The 19734-nt window shown below is 38.1% G+C and overlaps 1 protein-coding gene across 1 annotated transcript in view; it reads right to left on the bottom strand.

Moving 5' to 3' along the window:
• The window catches only part of CDK19 (cyclin dependent kinase 19), a 123135-nt gene that overhangs the window by 21176 nt on the left and 82225 nt on the right, over positions 1–19734 (bottom strand). Inside the window, exons 5-6 of the mRNA XM_084203096.1 lie at positions 17038–17095; positions 15694–15825 (exon numbers count right to left, since the gene is read on the bottom strand). Of these exons, the coding sequence (XP_084059222.1) occupies positions 15694–15825; positions 17038–17095 (190 nt within the window). The remainder of the gene's footprint in view (positions 1–15693; positions 15826–17037; positions 17096–19734) is intronic.

The raw sequence follows: 19734 nt of genomic DNA on the forward strand, positions 1-19734 counted from the left end.
TTATCTTCCTTTGATTTTCCTATTAGCCCTATCTACATGAACACAAGATCTTTAGCTGTTGAGATTTTATCTACTCAGGCAACTAATGCAGCATATTAATCACAATTGCTGCCTGGGTAGTAGGCATAAATTATCTACTCCAGAATGGAAATTACTTATTAATTGAAGAATGAAATCTTCATTTAACAGTATCTCTTCACTCATTTTCATATGATAGCAAATCCTTTTGGAGATGGCTTATCTAGAGGCCAAAAGAATTGCAGCTCTCTTAGTTTTCATGGCTTTCTACAGTGCTTACTGTTCATCACATTGTGAGGGAGACACCAGGCCACTGCTCATTATTATATTATTAACTGCTCTATCCAGACTGACCTTTTCCTTTTCATGAAAAAAAGGGGTAAAATCTAGTAATCTAGTATTCTCCCTGACAGCAAAACTGAACTGGGAAATCTCCCTGATGTGACACAGCAAACTTCAAAACTGTTTTTTCTTCATCAGCTGCACTGTGCGAGAGAAGAGCCACTACAGAATGTACAGAGAGCACACTTTAAACCCTCTGAGAATTCAGAAAGACAAACATTGTACCAACTGGATGTTACACCTGTATAAACACTGGAAACTCCCAAGAAGGTGTTATAATTTTCTGTGGGATGGCATTACTGGGCAAGTCAAACATGAGACTACTTTGTCTGTGCTGGGGCCAGTCCTGTTTAATATTTGTATTGATGACATGGATGAGGGTTTAGAGTCTTTCATTAGTAAATTTGCAGATGAGACTAAGCTGGGAGTGTGTGTCCATCTGTTAGTGGGACGGAAGGCTTTGCAGAGGGACTTGGAACGGTTGGATGGATGGGCACAATCTAATGGGATGAAGTTCAAAAAGTCCAAGTGCCGAGTCCTGCACTTTGGCCACAATAACCCCCTGTAATGTTATAGGCTGGGGACGGTGTGGCTGGACAGTGCTCAGGTAGAAAGGGACCTGGGGGTGCTGGTTGACAGTCGGCTGAACATAAGCCAGCAGTGTGCCCAGGTCAAGAAGCATTGGCCAAGAAGGCCAATGGCATCCTGGCCAGTATCAGGAATAGTGTGGCCAGCAGGAGCAGGGAGGTCATTCTTCCCCTGTGCTTGGCACTGGTGAGGCCACACCTTGAGTATTGTGTCCAATTCTGGGCCCCTCAGTTTGAGAGGGACGTTGAGACGCTTGAGCGTGTCCAAAGGAGAGCAACAAGGCTGGTGAGGGGCTTGGAACACAAGCCATATGAGGAACGACTGAGAGAGCTGGGGCTGTTTAGCCTGGAGAAAATGAGACTCAGAGGTGACCTTATCACTCTCTACAACTCCCTGAAGGGTGGCTGTGGTGAGCTGGGGGTCAGTCTCTTTCTCCGGGCAACAACAGATAGAACAAGGGGACACAGTCTCAAGCTGCGCCAAGGGAGATACCGGCTAGAATTAAGGAGGAAGTTTTTCACAGAAAGAGTGGTCAAATACTGGAATCAACTGCCCAGGGAGGTGGTGGAGTCACCATCTCTGGATGTGTTTAAAAAAAGACTGTATGTGGCACTTGGTGCCATGATCTAGTTGAGGTGTTAGAACATGGGTTGGACTCGATGATCTTAAAGGCCTCTTCCAACCTAAAAATTCTGTGATTCTGTGATTCTTTAACTTTGACCAATTGTTATATTCTCTAGCAGTTCATATGGTGGGGTTCAACCCTTTATGTTTCCTGCCAGACATTCTTAATCTCTGAAAAACTAATATAAAGTAACCCAAAAGACTTGGTATAGAAAACCTGAAGCTTTAATTTATGCAAGAAAAGGTTAAATATATGGAAAAGGTCTTGCAGCCATGCAGCTCAAGCAGGTCAGGGTTTGCTCTTCATGAACCATTTATGTAACCTGATCTGGAACACATCCTTGGCTGATCAATCGCGTAGTGTACAAGTTAATTTCAAGCTCATCTCTCCCTCCTGAAGTCTACATTTGGAAGCCCTTAGTGTTCCAATGAATGACATGGAAGCCTCAGTGGAAAACAGTGACCCTCCTGAAGAGGAGGAACCAATTTACCAACCATGGTTTGGCAAGCATTCTGCGCCCCAAACCCAGTCCTCTTCATTTTAAACAAAACAAGGGCGAGATGTTGCGGTGTGTGTCATAGTTTGTTTCAGGTATCCCGATCCTTCCCAGGTGCCAATCACCTCTCCTTTCCCCCATCCTGACCCCTGCTGAGTGCTGTCTGTCAATCCTGACATTCCAGAAGGGTGTCGAGTGATTGGCAGGGTTCAAAAGATGCCTGGCATCCCTGAGGGCCATTGGCCCACCCAGGTGTCCCTTTCACCTGAGACCTGCCACTCTGCACCTCGATGGTGGGATCCCTACCGCCTCCCTCCCTCTCTCCCCGGGGTTGAAAGGAACAGCAACCATGTGGATCGGGAGTTCTGTTGGAGCTGTTACGGGATTCAGAAGCTTGCGGCTCGGAATAAAACTCTGGATCAAAACCCTTTAGCAGAACTTGACTCCTTTTCCTTCACCTCGCCTTAAAGCATCTGCAACAGAGGTAAACCTGAGCTCCTGAATGTCTGAACTTGTCTCTAGCACCCAGCTGCAGCATCCAGCTTATCCAGAAGTGTCTCTGAGGTGAAAATACCGCAGTTGCTGCCTTTTGGTCAAGCAGCAGAGGCTAGTCAAGCCCAGACAAGTCCCATCTGGCTATATTGATAATTATTCCAATAGATACCATTCACAGTTAATGACTTTCTGCCAAGATTAGCTAGTCCTTTTGCTTGTTTTTTTTAAAAAACATTCATAATTTGCAATAATAATGTACCACATGTGGCACTTTTTCTAGCAGGAATGCTTCATTAAATTCTGCTAAGTTTAAACACTTGGTAGATAGAAGCAGTCTTAATCTCCTACACTGTTAACCAAATACATATTTTAGGTCTAACTATGGGGAAAAAGTCCTTCTTTAGTGCCATTTAAGGTTTTCCATTTATGACCCTTAAAAATTAACGATTATTAGATCTATTTCAAATATATTCCAAGTAACACCTACTACTCCTCAGTAGTGGGCATTAACAAAGCGAACCTTAAAACACACAAGTAATATTTTTCAAGTACAGTGTATTATTATTCTAATACACATCATCTGCCTCTAGCACTAGAGGAGCTCCTTATAATGTTATTTAAAAATTTCATTATAAATAAAACTTTTTTTAAAAGGAAGCACCAAAATAAGTGGCAAAAATTATCCAACAATTAATTCCCTCCTCTCCCCTCTACTGATGATCAAGATGGTGAGTGGCCTCACTGCTTCTGGGCCAAAGCTAAAACTACTGAAGGTATCCATTTGTTATATCCCAGACTCACTGAAAACTGGGACACAAAAGTCCTACAGAGTTGACTGGGTACTAAATGTTTTCCCATCTTGGGAAATGGGAAATGTTTTCCCATCTTGATGTCTTGGGAGGATGCTAGTAAGTTTACCAGAGTCACACAACCATTCCTCTAAAGATGGTTCTGCTTCCTACAGTCTCTTCCACTGTCATTAGGCTTCAGGACTGATCCATGGTAACGGGTTTTTACTGTCTGTTGGGCTGTGTTGTTTTGCTGTTCTCCTCCACCCCCAAGACTTACAAAGTCCTCACTTTCCTCAAGTTTACACTGGACCCCAGTGCAAGCCAATTTTGCTCCCTGGCTCTGGAAAGAGGGGTAGGAGTGACTCTTAACCACACAACTTCCTCAGGTTCCATCCAAACCCGTTCTCCACTGAAATATCCTTCCACTATGACAATACTTCTCAAGTCCTAAACAATTTTATGAAATAAAATTTTAAGAAATAAACCCCAGCCTTTTATGGATGGACACTTGTGATTGGTAAACGGACTTCCTATATAAATGCCTGTGTGCACAGATTATTAAAATATTTGTATGGCTGTCCATGTCCCAGTTTTAAAACCTGGGACTCTGATAGCTTTATAGGTCAGCTGAGAAAATCCTGCATGTCGTGCTGTACTTTAGCACTGTAGCCAAGAAGCAAGAACAAAGGGATGCTCTTTCAATGATAAGGCTGATTAAACAGACAAATGCTCATGTATTCGTTCATTTCTCTGGAATAATAATCTTATTTCTGTATTTGTTCCAGTATCTTGGAAACATTCTTTAAGAATAGTATGACCACTTAAGACAATAAGACAATTCATTAAGCAATAGCCTTGACCCATAAAAGGAAACATCTTTTCCCATGCATATTAAGCAAAACAGAATCCAAGATTAAATACATCATGATTCTTAACTATATCCAAGAAAAGAAACAAATAAACAGTCTCTTAGTCTCATAGAATTCTTTAATAAAATTATCTTTAAAAAAGGCAAGTAAAGACTTGGAAAAAATCTATTTGGGTGCAATCTGAGGAATTCATCATTAGTGAGGTTCAGCATAATAGCATCAGCACTCAACCAAAATGCTTTTTTCCTGTTGTTGTTTTGAACATTTTGAACACAAAGTCTACACTCTTGGTAAAGGCAGTGAAGAGCAGAAGGACAGACAGCAGATACAGCTTCCCTGCACCTGCCAAGGGCTAATGCAACAACCAGGCTACCCAAGAGCTAGTTAGCAAGACCTTAGCCCAAACAGGGCCTTTCAGGACACCTGTAAGAGCTACAGCATTTATTTAAGATCCTCCAAAACTTTTCAGTCAAGGCAAGGACATCAAACACACCAATGGACTGGAAACCTAAAATGGGGCTGTGCAGGCAAATGTGTCTAAGTTTTTCAAATAGCCATCAATTGGTCTAATGAAAAGATATAACCTCATATTAAAAAAAAATTCCATCTCATGCTGAGTACAACAGCACATCTAGACTTACCTGGAATCCTTATACACAAGAGTCTAGGAGCACAGAGATAATATAGAAAAATAGTTTCTTAATTTTTATGCTGGTTTTAGCATTAGAAATTAGATTTAAGAAAATAATAAACCCTTAAACAGGGTTTTCTGGTCTGGTAAGGTGTACAGAACATGCCTGTTACATATGTTCTGTTACCATACATATACACAAGGGAAAGACCTTCCCATTCATACATTAAGGTCCCCATTTTGATGTGCTTCATTTAAACTTTAGTCAGCAAAACAGAAGGTTGAGGAAGTAGTTACTAGCCTTTTACATTTGACACCTTCTATAAAGAACTGAAAATGGGGTCAAACATTTTCATGTAACAGGCTTTTCAAGGGGAAGCAAAAAATTGTGCCAGTGGCTTCAGGGTCAGAAATTTGCTTTCACTCTTTGATGTTAAGAAATGTTGACCAATTTTTAACAAACAGCATCTCAACAGACCCTGACTGAAGAATAACTTACACTGTAACGCCACAAAGATGACTGTGCTGTAGACAGAAACAACACCTCCCACTAATCCGAGGGATGTTCACAGCCAGCCAACCGTGTATCTAAGAACAATGTTTTATTTCAAAAGTGCATCATCTGTGCCATGGTGTAATGTCAAGATAATTCAAAACTTTTAACTGCAAAACCATACTAACTTGAATTAATAATGAAATGTACTACCCTTACTTTTCTTTTTACCTCTATGCCTCCATCCTAGCATTTTAAACTAAGCTGCCTTCTTCTCATGTTTGCACTAACAATTTAATTAATTTCAATTAATACAACTCTAAAAATTTTAAAGCATCTTGACTGAAATACTGAGTTCACTTAAATCAATTGTTATTTTCTGCAGTGCTTTAATGGGCCAGGCTTTCAACATTCTCTCTTAACAAAAGTATTCAAGGTTGTCAAAATACTTTATTTTCCTACTTAAATTTCTACTCCTCAGTAGATCATTAAATGAAGATCCTGGATTATATGATTTCAGCCTTCTGCTATGCATTATATACATTATCTAGCTTGTAACATTAGACTAAAATTACTGTGCTAAAACAACACAGGTACAATAGATTTAATACAGGGAGTGGCCATAAATCCAGAGGCCCTAAGTAGTACTTTCACGTAGCAAAATATTATTTCAAACAGCAAAATCCTGTAAAAGAACTTAATCCTTTGTTTACAGAACTTCACATCCAATAATTTGGAAATTCCAGGTTTATGGTTCTGTATGAAACCTTGCATTTAAAATGTGAGATTCCTGAAGACAGGAATCATCAAGGCTGAAATCTTACCAACAATTGTAACCCCAGAGCACAAGAATTTGACTTTTGCCAGCATCAGTACCTTGAGAACTAAACCCCAACATTATATTGCTTTTGCAAGGATTTTCAGCCTTCTCAAAGACTCCTCTCCCCCCCAACCCATGAATCCTATACACCACACTGACATCAGCAATTCTTTAACTCCTCACTTGTGTCTCCAAGTCTACTGCTGCCTAAACCAGATTATCTACTACATTAGCTTGCAGTAGAGCAGCTAACTTCCTCAGGAGCACAGAGTGATGATTGCATGAATGCAGAATAGATGGACAGTGCCATCTTCTTTCTCTTCTCAGTTCCTCCAGAACCTGGGGTTGCTCCAGTGTCATTTCAGGGCAAGGAACTGGGTCAGTGGGACAAGTCCTTAGTTCTGGCATGGAAAGGGTGTTACAGTCTTGCTTCTTCTCTAATCCTAAATCTTAAGATGGTTGGTGATGGCAGAGGAACATTATGACAACTCCAGCACCTCCAAGATTTAGTAAAGAACATACTGCTACTTCTGTTTCAGCAACAGCCATGCTTATACCTCCAAGGGTCCAAAACAAGGGAAAAAAGAAAAATGGCCTTTCAGCGACAACTCTTCAAACGTCTGAGGAATGTAATGGGTGACAAAAGGCAGCTTTGTAGCTTCAGGGCTACTTCCCACTACCAAGTATCAAACTGCAGCAAGTAAAGGAAGTATGAAAACTTACTGCAAAGATCACAAATCTCTCTTATACTGCAAAGTATTAGGCAGGTCTAATACAGAAACTTTTACTATTTCCTCCTAAAATGATGACAGAATAAAGAACAGGCAAGATTAGCCACTGTTAGGTAAAACAGTATTTACAAAACTTTTCAGGAAATATGCACAGCTCCGCATTTCATAGAATCACACGAAAAAAATTACTGACAATAGCAAATAAGAAAGCAGTACATATTCTTTGAAAGGGAAATAAACTTTTTTCTAACTAAATGCAAATATTTTAATAAACCAGCTTTTTTGTAGACAGTGGAACTCTTTGCAGGTTAACTTCACAATAACTAAAGAGGAACAGTGAGTTTGATATCTGTTGTGTGCTCTCACTTGGCTTGTGTCTTTAACTATTACAACTTTTTAATAGATCCAATGTGTCAGCACCTTCAGAGCTAACATAAGGTGAGCAAAAGCCCTGCTATCTGATAGACTGAGTTATAACAAGGAACATCTGTGAAGAATACTTTCTCGGACTGTTCCAATTCGCAAGTCATGACAGTCTTTTCTAGAAGTTATCAATGCCTACTTTATTTCAGTCAATGGAGAGAAATGCACATTAAGAAAACTTGCTTCCCAGACAGTAGCACTGGAGAAGCTTCTTTGTCCTTCCAAACAGAGATTTGGAAGATTTAAGATATTTGCAATATCTTAACATGTCTGTTACTAAGGTTTGCAGCCTTACAGCTATTTCTAGAAAGGCGCTGACAATAACTCCAAAGCAATTATAAGCAACTCAATTGGATAATACATGAAACAAACTGGTGTGAAGAGTAATTCTGCTGTCAATCACAGATATTGACAAGAAGTCAACTTGTGAAGCAATCACACCTGTCCTGAAAACCAGTCATTCTACTCAATCAGGGCTGTAATGTTGAAAGTTTCAGTTGATATTGCTGAAGTAATTATGCTTGATGATCAAACTGAAGGATCAGCTAAAACAACTCCTCTGCACCAGAAGTATGCATCTTGTTACGATAATAGGCATTTGATTTTCAGCCAAAATCAACTTCTAGGAGCCAACTTTTCAGATTTGGTAGCGAAAAGTGCACATTAAAAGCTACTCATTACTGCACAGTGTAGTGAGGGTAACATGCTTATGGAACTAACTTTCATGAGACAAACTCCTGTCTTACTTCCCTAAGTAATCTTTCTTTTTAAAAAAAAATCTAAATCTTTTTTTAACTGAGTTTATGGCATATGTTCCTCAGGAGGATGACAGAATCAGCTGCAAAGCTCATCTGTCTGGTAAAGGGCAAAGTCAGTGAGATCCTAGGGAAGAAAAAGCTTGCCCATGTGAGTCCCCATGGTTATTAACAGTTTGGAAGAACACAAAGCTGATATTTGGAAGGAAAAACAGAAGGAAAAAAGACATGGAACTAAAACTATGACCACTATGGAGGATTTTTGGCCCACAAATCATTGATGATTCTTGATGTACATGGGACTTAGTGTAGACAGATTTTTGAAGGCACCTCTTGCTCAAAAGTGAGTTTTTATCACAGAGTTATTGGTATAGAGGACATTCTTCCTTATAAGCATTTTTATATTATTTTTCCTGCTCTAAGACAAGCCATATACAGATTGTCACAAAAGTCACAGTAATCATCATGCAGCGGCAAATCTGTCAAAATACTAAACAAAATGGCAAAACCATCCAGTATGTCCCTTCGTAAGTGTTGCAAGGGGAAAGAGTCATAAGAATAGAAAAAGTATTGGTTGACCACATGTGGAAGTTTACAGCTTAGTTTATCAAGCAGTCCAAATCAGGACAATTAGCAGATTGTAGTTGTGTTGAAGATTTAGTAGTTTTGTTTTCCTTTTCTTGATTTTTTTGTTTTAACGTCCAGGATGCTTAAATTTCTCAGGTTAATTGCAGATGCTAAGTGACATCCCAGGTTCTTAGACAAATAATCCATTCATTGAGTTAACAAAAACAATTTACAGCACACTTGTACTGGAGCTCCCTATTATCCTTAACTGACTTTATCTTCAGGATAATACAATACCATTAAGTAGTGTCCTCATTTTATAGATAATGAAGCAACACTTGGGATGGAATAAATTAAATGTGGCCAACTACATACAACCCTTGGGACTGAATCAGTATTTAAAGCCAAGTCTTTTGAGACTTTACTGTCCTAGGGAATGAAACTTAGTCTGCCCCACATTACAGTACGTCCATTGGTTTTACACCAGCAGAGACAGGTCAGACCCACAGCACTGTTCTCATTCTTCTGACTATTAAACTACTACACACCTCTCAGACTCTTCAGAGTTGAGAATGACCACCAGCTAATTTCCAGACTTAACAAATTTGAGAAGTAAGATTAATAGAGGAGTTAGAAGAAGGAAGGAATTAAAGCACAAAATAGTTCATGTGTTAAAGTGTGCAACAGTCCTGCAGACAATATTCCATGAGTTGCTGTCAGCATCCCAAGCTTCCCAAAATACTACTATAGCTTTGAAATGTTCTATTAAGTGATCTAATAATCCTTTACATAACTTTACATTTCTTAGATTATTGTAGTAGAAAGCACTTTCTATTTTTTAATAAAAGAAGAAGCTTGTATAGTATTTTAGACATATCTTGCTATTTTAGAGAACAAGAAGAAAAAACAGCAGTAAATCATTCAGTACCTGCAATAACTAGATAAGAGAGCAACAATTAATCCTTGGTATTAAAATATTTTGCCTCCCAGAAAAAAGCATAAGAACAACTTTGATAACCAAAATTAAGAAAGTTTGCCACATGCCAAAACAAGTTTACCCCAAAATATCATCTGAATCCAATTACCCCTCATGCTGTACATTTCCCAGGGCATGAACATGGCTTCCTTGGTGCAGCCTGAGATTTTCTTTTCAGTGCGCATAAATGAATATTTTCTAAACCTCTCTAATTTACTTTATTTTTCTAGTTTTTCCACAAGCCCTTCCTCAAATCACAACCTCCCACAAACAAGAATGTGGATTCCTTTGCAGCAATCAAATGCTGACTGACTATGGATTTGTTCTTCTTAATTATTTCTCATGGATGCTTAAAAGCAGTCCTCTACTCCTGTGGCTCCACAGACAACAGGTGGGAACCTCCCCTTTCCTTTTTTCTGAAGAGTTTTCAGTCTTCTGGCTGATCCCACCTGTAATTTCTGGTTTACCAGATTTTCCAGATAGGTCTTATTTTTTTTCCTTCCAATCCTCCCAGAACATGAGACCGAAAGAGCTCCAGGCATCAGTCCAAGATTTCCAGAGGCCCCACAGGCTGGCCAGCATGCCAACAATCTGTGCATGCACAGTAGGGACATCTGATGCACTCGGAATGTGTGGGGCTCACTGCACAGGCAATATGGAACACATATGCACATATTTCCATCCTAAATCCTACATAATACAGCCCAGATATTCCCCTCTCTTTTATTCCTGCATGAGGTCAAATGGAATTGCTGAAACTCTGACGGATCCCAGCATACATTATAAATTCATTCCTTCTGATACACCAAATATTTTCCTGTGACATTTGCTTCCAAAGGCATTTTGATATCTGCTTATACCTTTCACACATTTCCAGCTTCCATGACTGCATAGTACTCTGGAAATAGAATGATAGTGCACTACCCAGGCTTCGAATTACAGTTTTTCTACACCTAAGTCTCATTTGGGCTGGTAAATGCAGTTACCACACAGCCATTTCTGACATTTCTGCTGACCTATAATTTAGACAAGTGCAAAAAGGCACCTAAGAAATGGAGATTTCTCAGGTTTCCAGATTTATTTTTTCACTGTAAACAAGCCCATCCTTTTGTTGTTCAGGACAGTGTTTTAGCCTTGCTTAATGGGTGGCTGAATGATCACTTTAAAGAATTCTTAAGTCAACAAAATCCAAACCATCTAAAATACTCTAAGTCATCTGATGCCATTTATCAAACATGCTATTGCTTTAATTAAGGCTAGTGGTAAAGAGACGTAAGATAAGAGGCTTGTTTGATAGCACTGATAACTATACAAGCTGCAGCTTGATAAAAACAAGTCATAATTATGTTATTACCTTGATATGCTACAAGATGCCCCAGAATGAATCATATTGGAGACTGCCACATGTTTTCCTAAAAACCTATGATGAAAGAGTTCTTACTATTAAAGTACTATTTAGTACTTACCTACTAAAACATTCTTTTCTAATCTGATGTTCCCAGAGTGAAAAAACCCACTCTGATTAATGTCTCCTTTCAAGCTCAAAGTCAGCTCAACTTTTCCTTCATTTTACCACAGTCATTTCCTTTAGTTTCCTTAAAATTAAACTGCAGAAGTCTTTGCCCATACATGAAAGAAGCACTGTACCTTACCACTTACTTCAACTTTGTTTTTAAGTATTTTGAGTATTTTCAAGTATTTTCTGTTGTACTGGACTTTCTGGTTGTTCAGTGATTTTATTAATGTTTCCATGATCGTAAGCAATTTACATTATTGCAGCTACCTGTTTTCACCTGAAGCTTGTTCAAGTTATTTTTATTTGCAGGTTTTACGCCTTTGCTAAAGTATTAAGACCTGCTGAACACAGAGAAACATATTCTGGTTTTGAATTTTAATGCTGAAAATGCATCAAAAACCTTCCCAGGCTATAGTGAATTTAGTACAAATTCATATTGTGGTAATGGAATAGAGAATGAACTTTGGCTTCCACAAGACCATTTTCTCAATTTGCATTCATCTGGTAAGTTACTTACTTGTAACTATGGTACCAGGCATTACATGTGGAATATTACATATTAATAATAATTTTAATAAATTTAATCTTAATATTTTAATTAATTTACTTTTTAATATTAATCTTGCTTTTATTAACAAGTAGGGCTTACATTACAAACATTCACAATTCAGGAAATGAAATATTACTCTCCATGAAACCCTAACACGGGCTTTTTATTATCCTTTTAACATGCAGAAAGTAAAAGCTATCTCTGGTTTTCAACAACAGTATTTTCCTGATTTCTACATCTCCTTAAAACATTATGTTATATATAGGATGAACAACTATCTATTCTGCAAGGAAATAAATTAAAAGTAGAATATTTAATTAGTAGGAAGAGACAAACTAAATAAAGGACAAGTATCACTGAAAAGTCACCCCTAAAATAATAAAATATGCTTACGTACTGTTTTATGTAATATATAGCACTTTCTAAACAGAATGTATTTACTCCAATTTTCCCTCAAAGTTAAACCCATAAAATTTAACTAAGATCAGGTCCAGAAATCAAAGACAAAAATCCTGAACAAGTCCAAAATCAAATTCTAATTTCAGTCTTTAATCTTGTATGAGAATTATTTACATGCAAGCAAGCACACCTAAAGGCATTATTACAAGAATAAAACCAAATTGGACACTATAGCAGACAGTGTCCAGGATATTCTGAATGCACTGCTAATAATTAAATTATATATGAAGCAAAGATAAGGAAGAGAGATTACAAAAAATACATTTAAAATAAAGTTAAATCAAGACAAAGTCAGTAAAAATCTAAGCAAACACCTGAGTAGCAACTCTTGGACAATCTTGCAGAAGAGAACTGATGACAATGATTTCCTAGTAAATTCAAAGAAAAGGATTTCTCACTATGACAAAACTGAAAGAGAAAACTCTGCTTTTAGCCTTATTTGTATTTACTAATCAACAGAAGTTATGTATTATCCAAAAGATATGGGAAAATAGCTATGGAAAACAGGTAGCTATACTAAATAATCTCCCCCCCCCATAATTTGCTATATCTAATCACCTTTCTTCTAAATTATTGTTTCCAACTCCAGAGCAATTAAATGAGAATCTTAATTAATTCCTGAGTTATTACTAAAAGCAGCACATTAGACTTCCTGAGAATTGCATAATATTAAGGGATATAAAAATTGTATTTCTTCCACAGAGATTTAAGAGAAAGTTTTAAAAGTTGCATCTTTTGCCAAAAACATTAGCATTTGAATTAAACTCTCACTAGCATGCTTAGCTCATGAAAATGGCCTTTTTTTAAGTGCACATAGTGCTAGAAGCAAAACACAAGTCTGGACTCAATAAACTGCATGAACATCATCACTACTGTCATTTTCTTATTCACTTCTTCTCTTTGCCTTAAAGCTGCACATAGATCAGCTCCATGTGCCTTTTTTCTTTTCTCTTCTCTTCAATCACATGCTCCTCTAATCCTTCAGTCAGCCTACAAATCTCAACTTGCAACTCTCCTTGTTTTCATTTCCATATTTTTTATTTTGCTGCCCAAACAGTTTTGAGTGCCCTCAGCACTGACACTGCACGCCAGGTACTATGTAACCATTCACACCCCTCCTGGGTGACTCACTGGTGTGATACTAGAAATAAAAGCTCAGAAATAATAAACTACTAGCAAAACCAGATCTCTCCAAAGTACCATCATCCCCTGAAGTTTCATAGGAACTTCTTGCCTGTGTTTTAGTATAGACTAGAGATCCCTCGGGGCAAGAACCAAGTTATTTATGACATAATTAAGCAAACAACAGCATTATACTAATTCATCCTTCAAAGAGATACCCTGAGATAGTGGTACATATCACTCACCCAAATCTCCAAACAATATGCCATCTATCAAAACCAGGTAGCTGTCAGCTGAGGTAACTTCCCTGTACCACACACGCAGGTCACTCAGTAATCTGGTCCATCCACATCAGTGTTTTCCAGTATGAACATAGGGCAATTTAAGCACCTAATTTGCAGGTGTTTGAGGCAATTCTCTTGATATTTTCTTTCTTTCTTTCAGGAAACACAGAGTTAGTAGTTAGCAGCCCAGTCTGCATAGTGGCAAATGCATAGCAGATCCTAGGAGTCTGCTCCTGCCGCCATGGGATTGTGCCAGAACCACGCAGGGGACAGGAGCATTACAAGGCTCCATCCCCAGCTCCCACTGGAGCAGATGCCCTGGGATGCCTCTGTCTCAGGTGAGGCAGAGCTCCAGAGGGAGGGTGCTGCCATGCAGGAGTCAGTCTGCAGGGTGACAGTGGGAGAGACACTCTGGTTGGGGCACTGGGACCTCAGAAAAGGAGCTGTGGGAGGAGGTGAACAGACCATGGGGCATCATGGAGAACAAACAGTACTATCATAAACACAGTCACTTCAGGGATGCTGAAAAGATTTCTAGTGGACTTGGGGGGGAACTGTATGTTTCACCCCTCAGATCTGCTGCTGAAGAAGAAGGAGGAACCTGGTTGGGGATATGATAATCAATAGCAGCCTTGGCTGTAACAACCATGAAACAGTGGAGTAACAAAGGCAAGAAGAAGAGGAAACCAGCATGGTTAGAAGCTGGAGAACCTGCTCCAGGGGAGGATAATGAGGTACATGGGCTTGTTCAGACTGAAGAGGAATCTAAGAGCAGCCCCAGCAGAGCCTACACAGAGGTGACTATGATGATGGAGCTAAGCCCTTACAAGAGTGAGAGATTATCGGCATGAACCAAAACAAAAAGTTGTAACTAATAAAAAAATTTTCTTTGCTATGAGGATGATTTTGCAGTGGAACAGGTTAACCAGAGAGGGCATGAAATCTTTGTTCTTAGAGGTTTTCAAGATGTTGCTGGACAAGCCCGTCAACAGACCAGGCAGAATTCATAGTGGGCATTGTTTTGAACAGGAGGATGAACAAGAAACCTCCCAGGGTCCCTTCTGACCTGACTGAATCTGTCTGCAGTTATTATTTATTTTGGACCAGGTTTTTGGTTTTGAAATGGACCACATTTTCCTCACTTCTGATACTTCAGCTTTTGCTGCAGAGTTCTCCTAGAGTACACAAATAAATTCCTGCACTGGAAGATTCCAAATGGAAGTGGAAAAGCAATAAAGAAATGGGAAATGCAAGTCTACATCAAAAAGTCAGGAGTCAGTTCATTCATTCTCCAAACCTTTTGCTGGGTAAGGTAGCTGAATAACCAGGAGTTATTTAAAAAAAAAAATAAAAAAACTCTGTGAGCCTTGAAAGTGCTGGTCCACCCAAGAGAACAGTCAAACTGGGATGCCAGTACTACACAATATTTTGTAACACTCTGAACAAAGGCCCACAGAGCATCTCCAAAAACTTCTGCAACAGAAAAATGCCTGCCAAGAAAGCCACCTCTGTACTCATAGGAACAATTTAATAGTATTAACAGAGGGTCACTGTTTCCTTTGCAGTTCAATACATAAGCCAGCCATGCTTCCCATGCACCTCAATGCTTTAATTTTCCAAACAGTTGGGCACTGAGGCTGATTGTGCTTCTGGAACTTACCAGGGCAGAAAAGAACCTGGCTACCAGCATTTCCTGAACATGGAGCTTTGTAAGCCGTCAGGAGGAAATGATTTGCAGCACAGCACAGGAGTCCAGCCTTCTACTTATCAAGATACATTTCATAGAAGCATCTGGACATGTAACACCCTACAAGAATGCCACAGCTCTTTCCCTTTCAAAGGTTTATAACATTACAAGATTTCTAAGTCAATATTAAGAAAACATACAAACCAATTCAAAGGATATTTTTGTTTTAAAACCAAAACAAACTAGATATTTAAAATGTCTAAGTTATATTGAAATATAAAAGCACAGTCCTCAAAACGTTTTAATCTTGATTAATCCTTTATGGATGAGATCATCTGCAAATACTTCAGTGCCAAAACCCCAAGACTAGCAGGTCAGCTGACCATCCTATGTATTATAAAGCTACTGTCCTTACAGATCTTGCAGGCAAACATCTTTCTCACAGGACAACTCACCAATGGCCTTTGTGTAATGTCTGGCCCCAAGTAACAGCTCTGGAGCTCTGTACCAGAATGTCACCACAACCGGATCCAAGTCTGCCAATGGCTTCAAAGGTGAGTTAAACAATCTTGCAAAACCCATATCAGCTGGGGAATGGAGAGAAAAAATGAGATTATTTAAATTCTAATACAAATAAACCAAAATTCAATAGTATTGTCAAAAACAATTACAACAAAAGCTCAAAAATATTAAAAATTACAAATCAAAGTTTCTAACAAAACAAAAACTACTTACAACAATACTGGACCAAATTTTTCTAAGGCTAAATTCCATTTAGTTCATTCCTAAAACTACAAAGGATAACATCTGATGTGTTTTGATCATGGTATTGTAAAACTTTAAATAACACAGATGTCTGTTCATATTTTAAAACTGCAACAGAAACTTGCTTAACTAAAGTCAACAGTAGTAGGTCTCTAATGTACCTTTTCTCCTTTATTTTTATACATGCTTACAAAACTGTGAGTGCTTGTGACTCCTATATATTTACCCAAAGTGCAAAATTAAAATGACTGCAGTATAGATTGTTTTTGCACTATTTTTCAAGGCATGCCTCTTACATGATTTGGAGGAATGAGCTCCAGAGTCAGTCAGCACACACTGTTACAGAGGTGTATTTTAAAACTAAGCATTCATTCTATAGAACTCAAAAATTCTTACAATGAGCCTGGTAAGCAACAGTAAGAAGTACTGGATGGGAAAGCACAAAATTTGGTGTATTGTCAAACCCACACATTTTAAACACAACTCAAATCTGAAACTTTTCTTTCACACAAACCTCAATATTGCCACATGTAATATCCACATCACTAAAACTGAGAAGGGAATTAGATTTTGGATAAAGACCATCACAGCTACATATGTTACTCACCAAATAACTTTTGCATAGAAAACCTTTGGGTCTCTACAAACATATGCAGTAATGTTGTTTATATAAAAATAAAAATAAGAAACCAAACATTTTATAAGTAACAATGCTAACATATGCTAACTAATCATAGTAGAAGTCAAAAGAACCCTGGTCATCACCACTGTTCTCTGTGCTTATTACTTTTTTGTTTCATACAGGTGCTTTTATGTCTCATCTAATAACCTTGGCAAGTTTAGAAAAGCCTAATAATATATTTGGAATTTCTCAAATCTGTAAAGTCAGTGAATGAGATTTAAAATGGAACTAGAGGTTGTGGATACATACACTCAAAGAATACTGAAGATCTGTTTCTATCTCACACAGAAGATGCATTTTTTTATTATAGTAATCTCTTAGCTGCACAATCAAATTTTCTCAAAAAGTTTACCTATTTTGACTCTTCCTCTTTCAGGACCTTCACCCATTACCAGAATGTTTGCTGGTTTCTGGAAAACAAAAGCAGAATTTTTAGCTGATCAGCCTTTAATGATTACTTTTGAGAATAACATACTTTCATACATTTACTTTATAATGAAAACATCTCTAGAAACACCCATAGAAGTCTACAATTACCATACCTTTATCTTTTCTGACATTTAGTTTTTATCTCTAGTTATCAATTTCATAATTAGAAAACAGAAACACACTTTGACTTTCACAGTAAGAAATGCCATCTTTAAGTAAATGTGCATTTCTATTGTTACAAGAATAATTCTATTCACTGGAGAGATTTTCTTCTAGAGGAAAGTTTTATATTAGCTTAACTTTTATGCTATACATCAATAATCTGGCAAGAGCCACTTTTGCTGGTATAACTTATTTAAAGTGATGCCAAACCTTAGTATACAAATGCATAGATGAGAGCCACTTTTGTTTTCATCCTACATAACTACATTTTCAGAGCTGTGCTTGTTTTTAGTGTATGAATGATAAAACTCACATGGGCACAAGCACTTTTTTTCCCCACAAAGTTGATTTCATGCTATGAGAATTCTCTTGAAACAGGAGTATTCACACACAGCTACATCCCAAAAGCTTTTGACAGTGCAGACAGCAGCTTTACAAGTAGAACAAAACCTTTATAGGCATTTTTTTGCAATCTATTTGTTTGCAACCAGCTGTTTGGGAACACCACATAAAATCTGCACATGACATCACAGCAATTGTTCTGCAATAAGGGTCTAGGTTCCCTCAAACATCAATAGTCATTCCTTGGAAGCTTTCGTCCTATTGTGTTAACAGCTGTAAAAAGTAAACAAGATTGAAAACATTAAGTGATTTGAATGAAGAGATGCATAACAAAGCTTCAAAGCAGAATTTTTTGAATGTTCATCCAAACAATAATTACATTTAAATCCTTAATGCCTGCAGAGGGGTCTGCTCAAGCAGGATTTGTTCAAGAGTCTGAAAAAGATGTCCAGAAAACCAATGTCAGAATCTCACTTAAATTCTCAGTTCCTTGCTCTTTACCTGAAATGAGACACTCAAACTATGGTTACTAATTTCACTCAAAATTACAGACCTTTAGCTTTTTTTGAAAAAGGGAACAAACAAACAAAAAAAGCACTCTACTTCACCTATTCTTTCTCCTTCCCCCAGGAAGCTGTTCTTCCCATCCCATACCCAGTGCTAACTTTGTTTCTCCTCTGGCTCCAACCACTGCCTCTCTTTCCAGATGCCTCTTTTATTCTTCCTTTTTTAATCTGTAATTCTCAACACTATCACTGACTTTTAATTCCCCAACATATACTGGAAGCATTAAGAGGCAATATGCAATCCTCTCTTGGAAAACACAAGTGATTTCAATTGACCTAGAGCAAACACTCACCAGAAAATCTAGGAAAGAGAAAGATGATGCTTGCTCTTTGCTAATATTTAATGACAATAAAATCAACACCTCAAGGCAATTGTTGAACTCTGGTTGTACATTTATGTATTACCCTGAAATGAATATTCCAGAGAAGAGAATAATCACTTTCTGCATATTCAGTAACCAGGCAGCAAGGGATGCATGCAAGTTCACACCACATTTTACCTCTGTTAGAAATCATATGGATTCAATTGTCCTAACCAAGGGAGCAAAACTCCAGTTTTCTTGATGAACTTCTTCCTAAACTTTTGCCTAGCAACTTGGATTTAGAGTTGAGTATGATGAGTTTGCTGGATTCATATGCTAAAGCCAAATGTTTGAGGTTCAGCAAGGCAAAGTGCTGAGTCCTGCCTTTGGGTCACAACAATCCCATGCAGTGCTGCAGGCTGGGAAAAGTGCCTGGGAAGCTGCAGCTGCAGGCATGGGAACAGGCTGCCCAAGAAACTGGTACGATCACCGTCCCTGGAAGTGTTCAAAAAGTGCAAAAGGATTTGCACTTGCGGGCATGGTTTAGTCTACACATGGTGGTGTGAGGTTAATGTTGGACTCGATCTTAGAGGGATTTTCCAATCTAGAGGGATTTTCCAATCTTAATGATTCTATGAATCAAAAATACTGCAACAGACCTTTACATTCAGGATTGGATTTTAAGCACTACAAAAATCCATTTACTTGTCAAGTGAAGCAAGTTGGTAAAAATGCTGTTACTGCACTGATTTATAGGTGAGGTTGTTTCTAATAAAAGAATTATGTTGTAAGAAATAAACATTCTAACTTCAGAAGATTTCATAAGATAAAAATTAAAATCTAAGCAGAAAGGACTTTCAGAACAACGCACAAAAGCCATATTTTATCTCTGGAGAATATAATATTCTCCAAGCAGCAATTTATTCACAGAAAAAAAGCTCCCAACTCTTTTATCTGCTGACATAATCCACAATATTCACAGAATATTTCAGGTTGGAAAGGAGATAACCAACCCTCAAAGCAGGGTTACAAATTACAGCAGATGGCTCAGGCCTGAGCCACATTGGGTTTTTAATTTCTCCACAGATGGAGACTTCACGGCCTCTCTCTGAAACTTCCAGTGTTTGACCACTCTCACAGTAAAGAACGTTTCTCAATATAGTATATTTACATCTACTGCCTCCTGTTCTGCCACTGGAGAGCACTGCAAGGAGTCTGCTTCAGTTTTCTTTATTCACACTTATCAGG

The sequence above is a fragment of the Fringilla coelebs genome, assembly GCF_963513975.1.
Source record: "Fringilla coelebs genome assembly, chromosome: 3".
NCBI classification, from domain to species: Eukaryota; Metazoa; Chordata; class Aves; order Passeriformes; family Fringillidae; genus Fringilla; species Fringilla coelebs.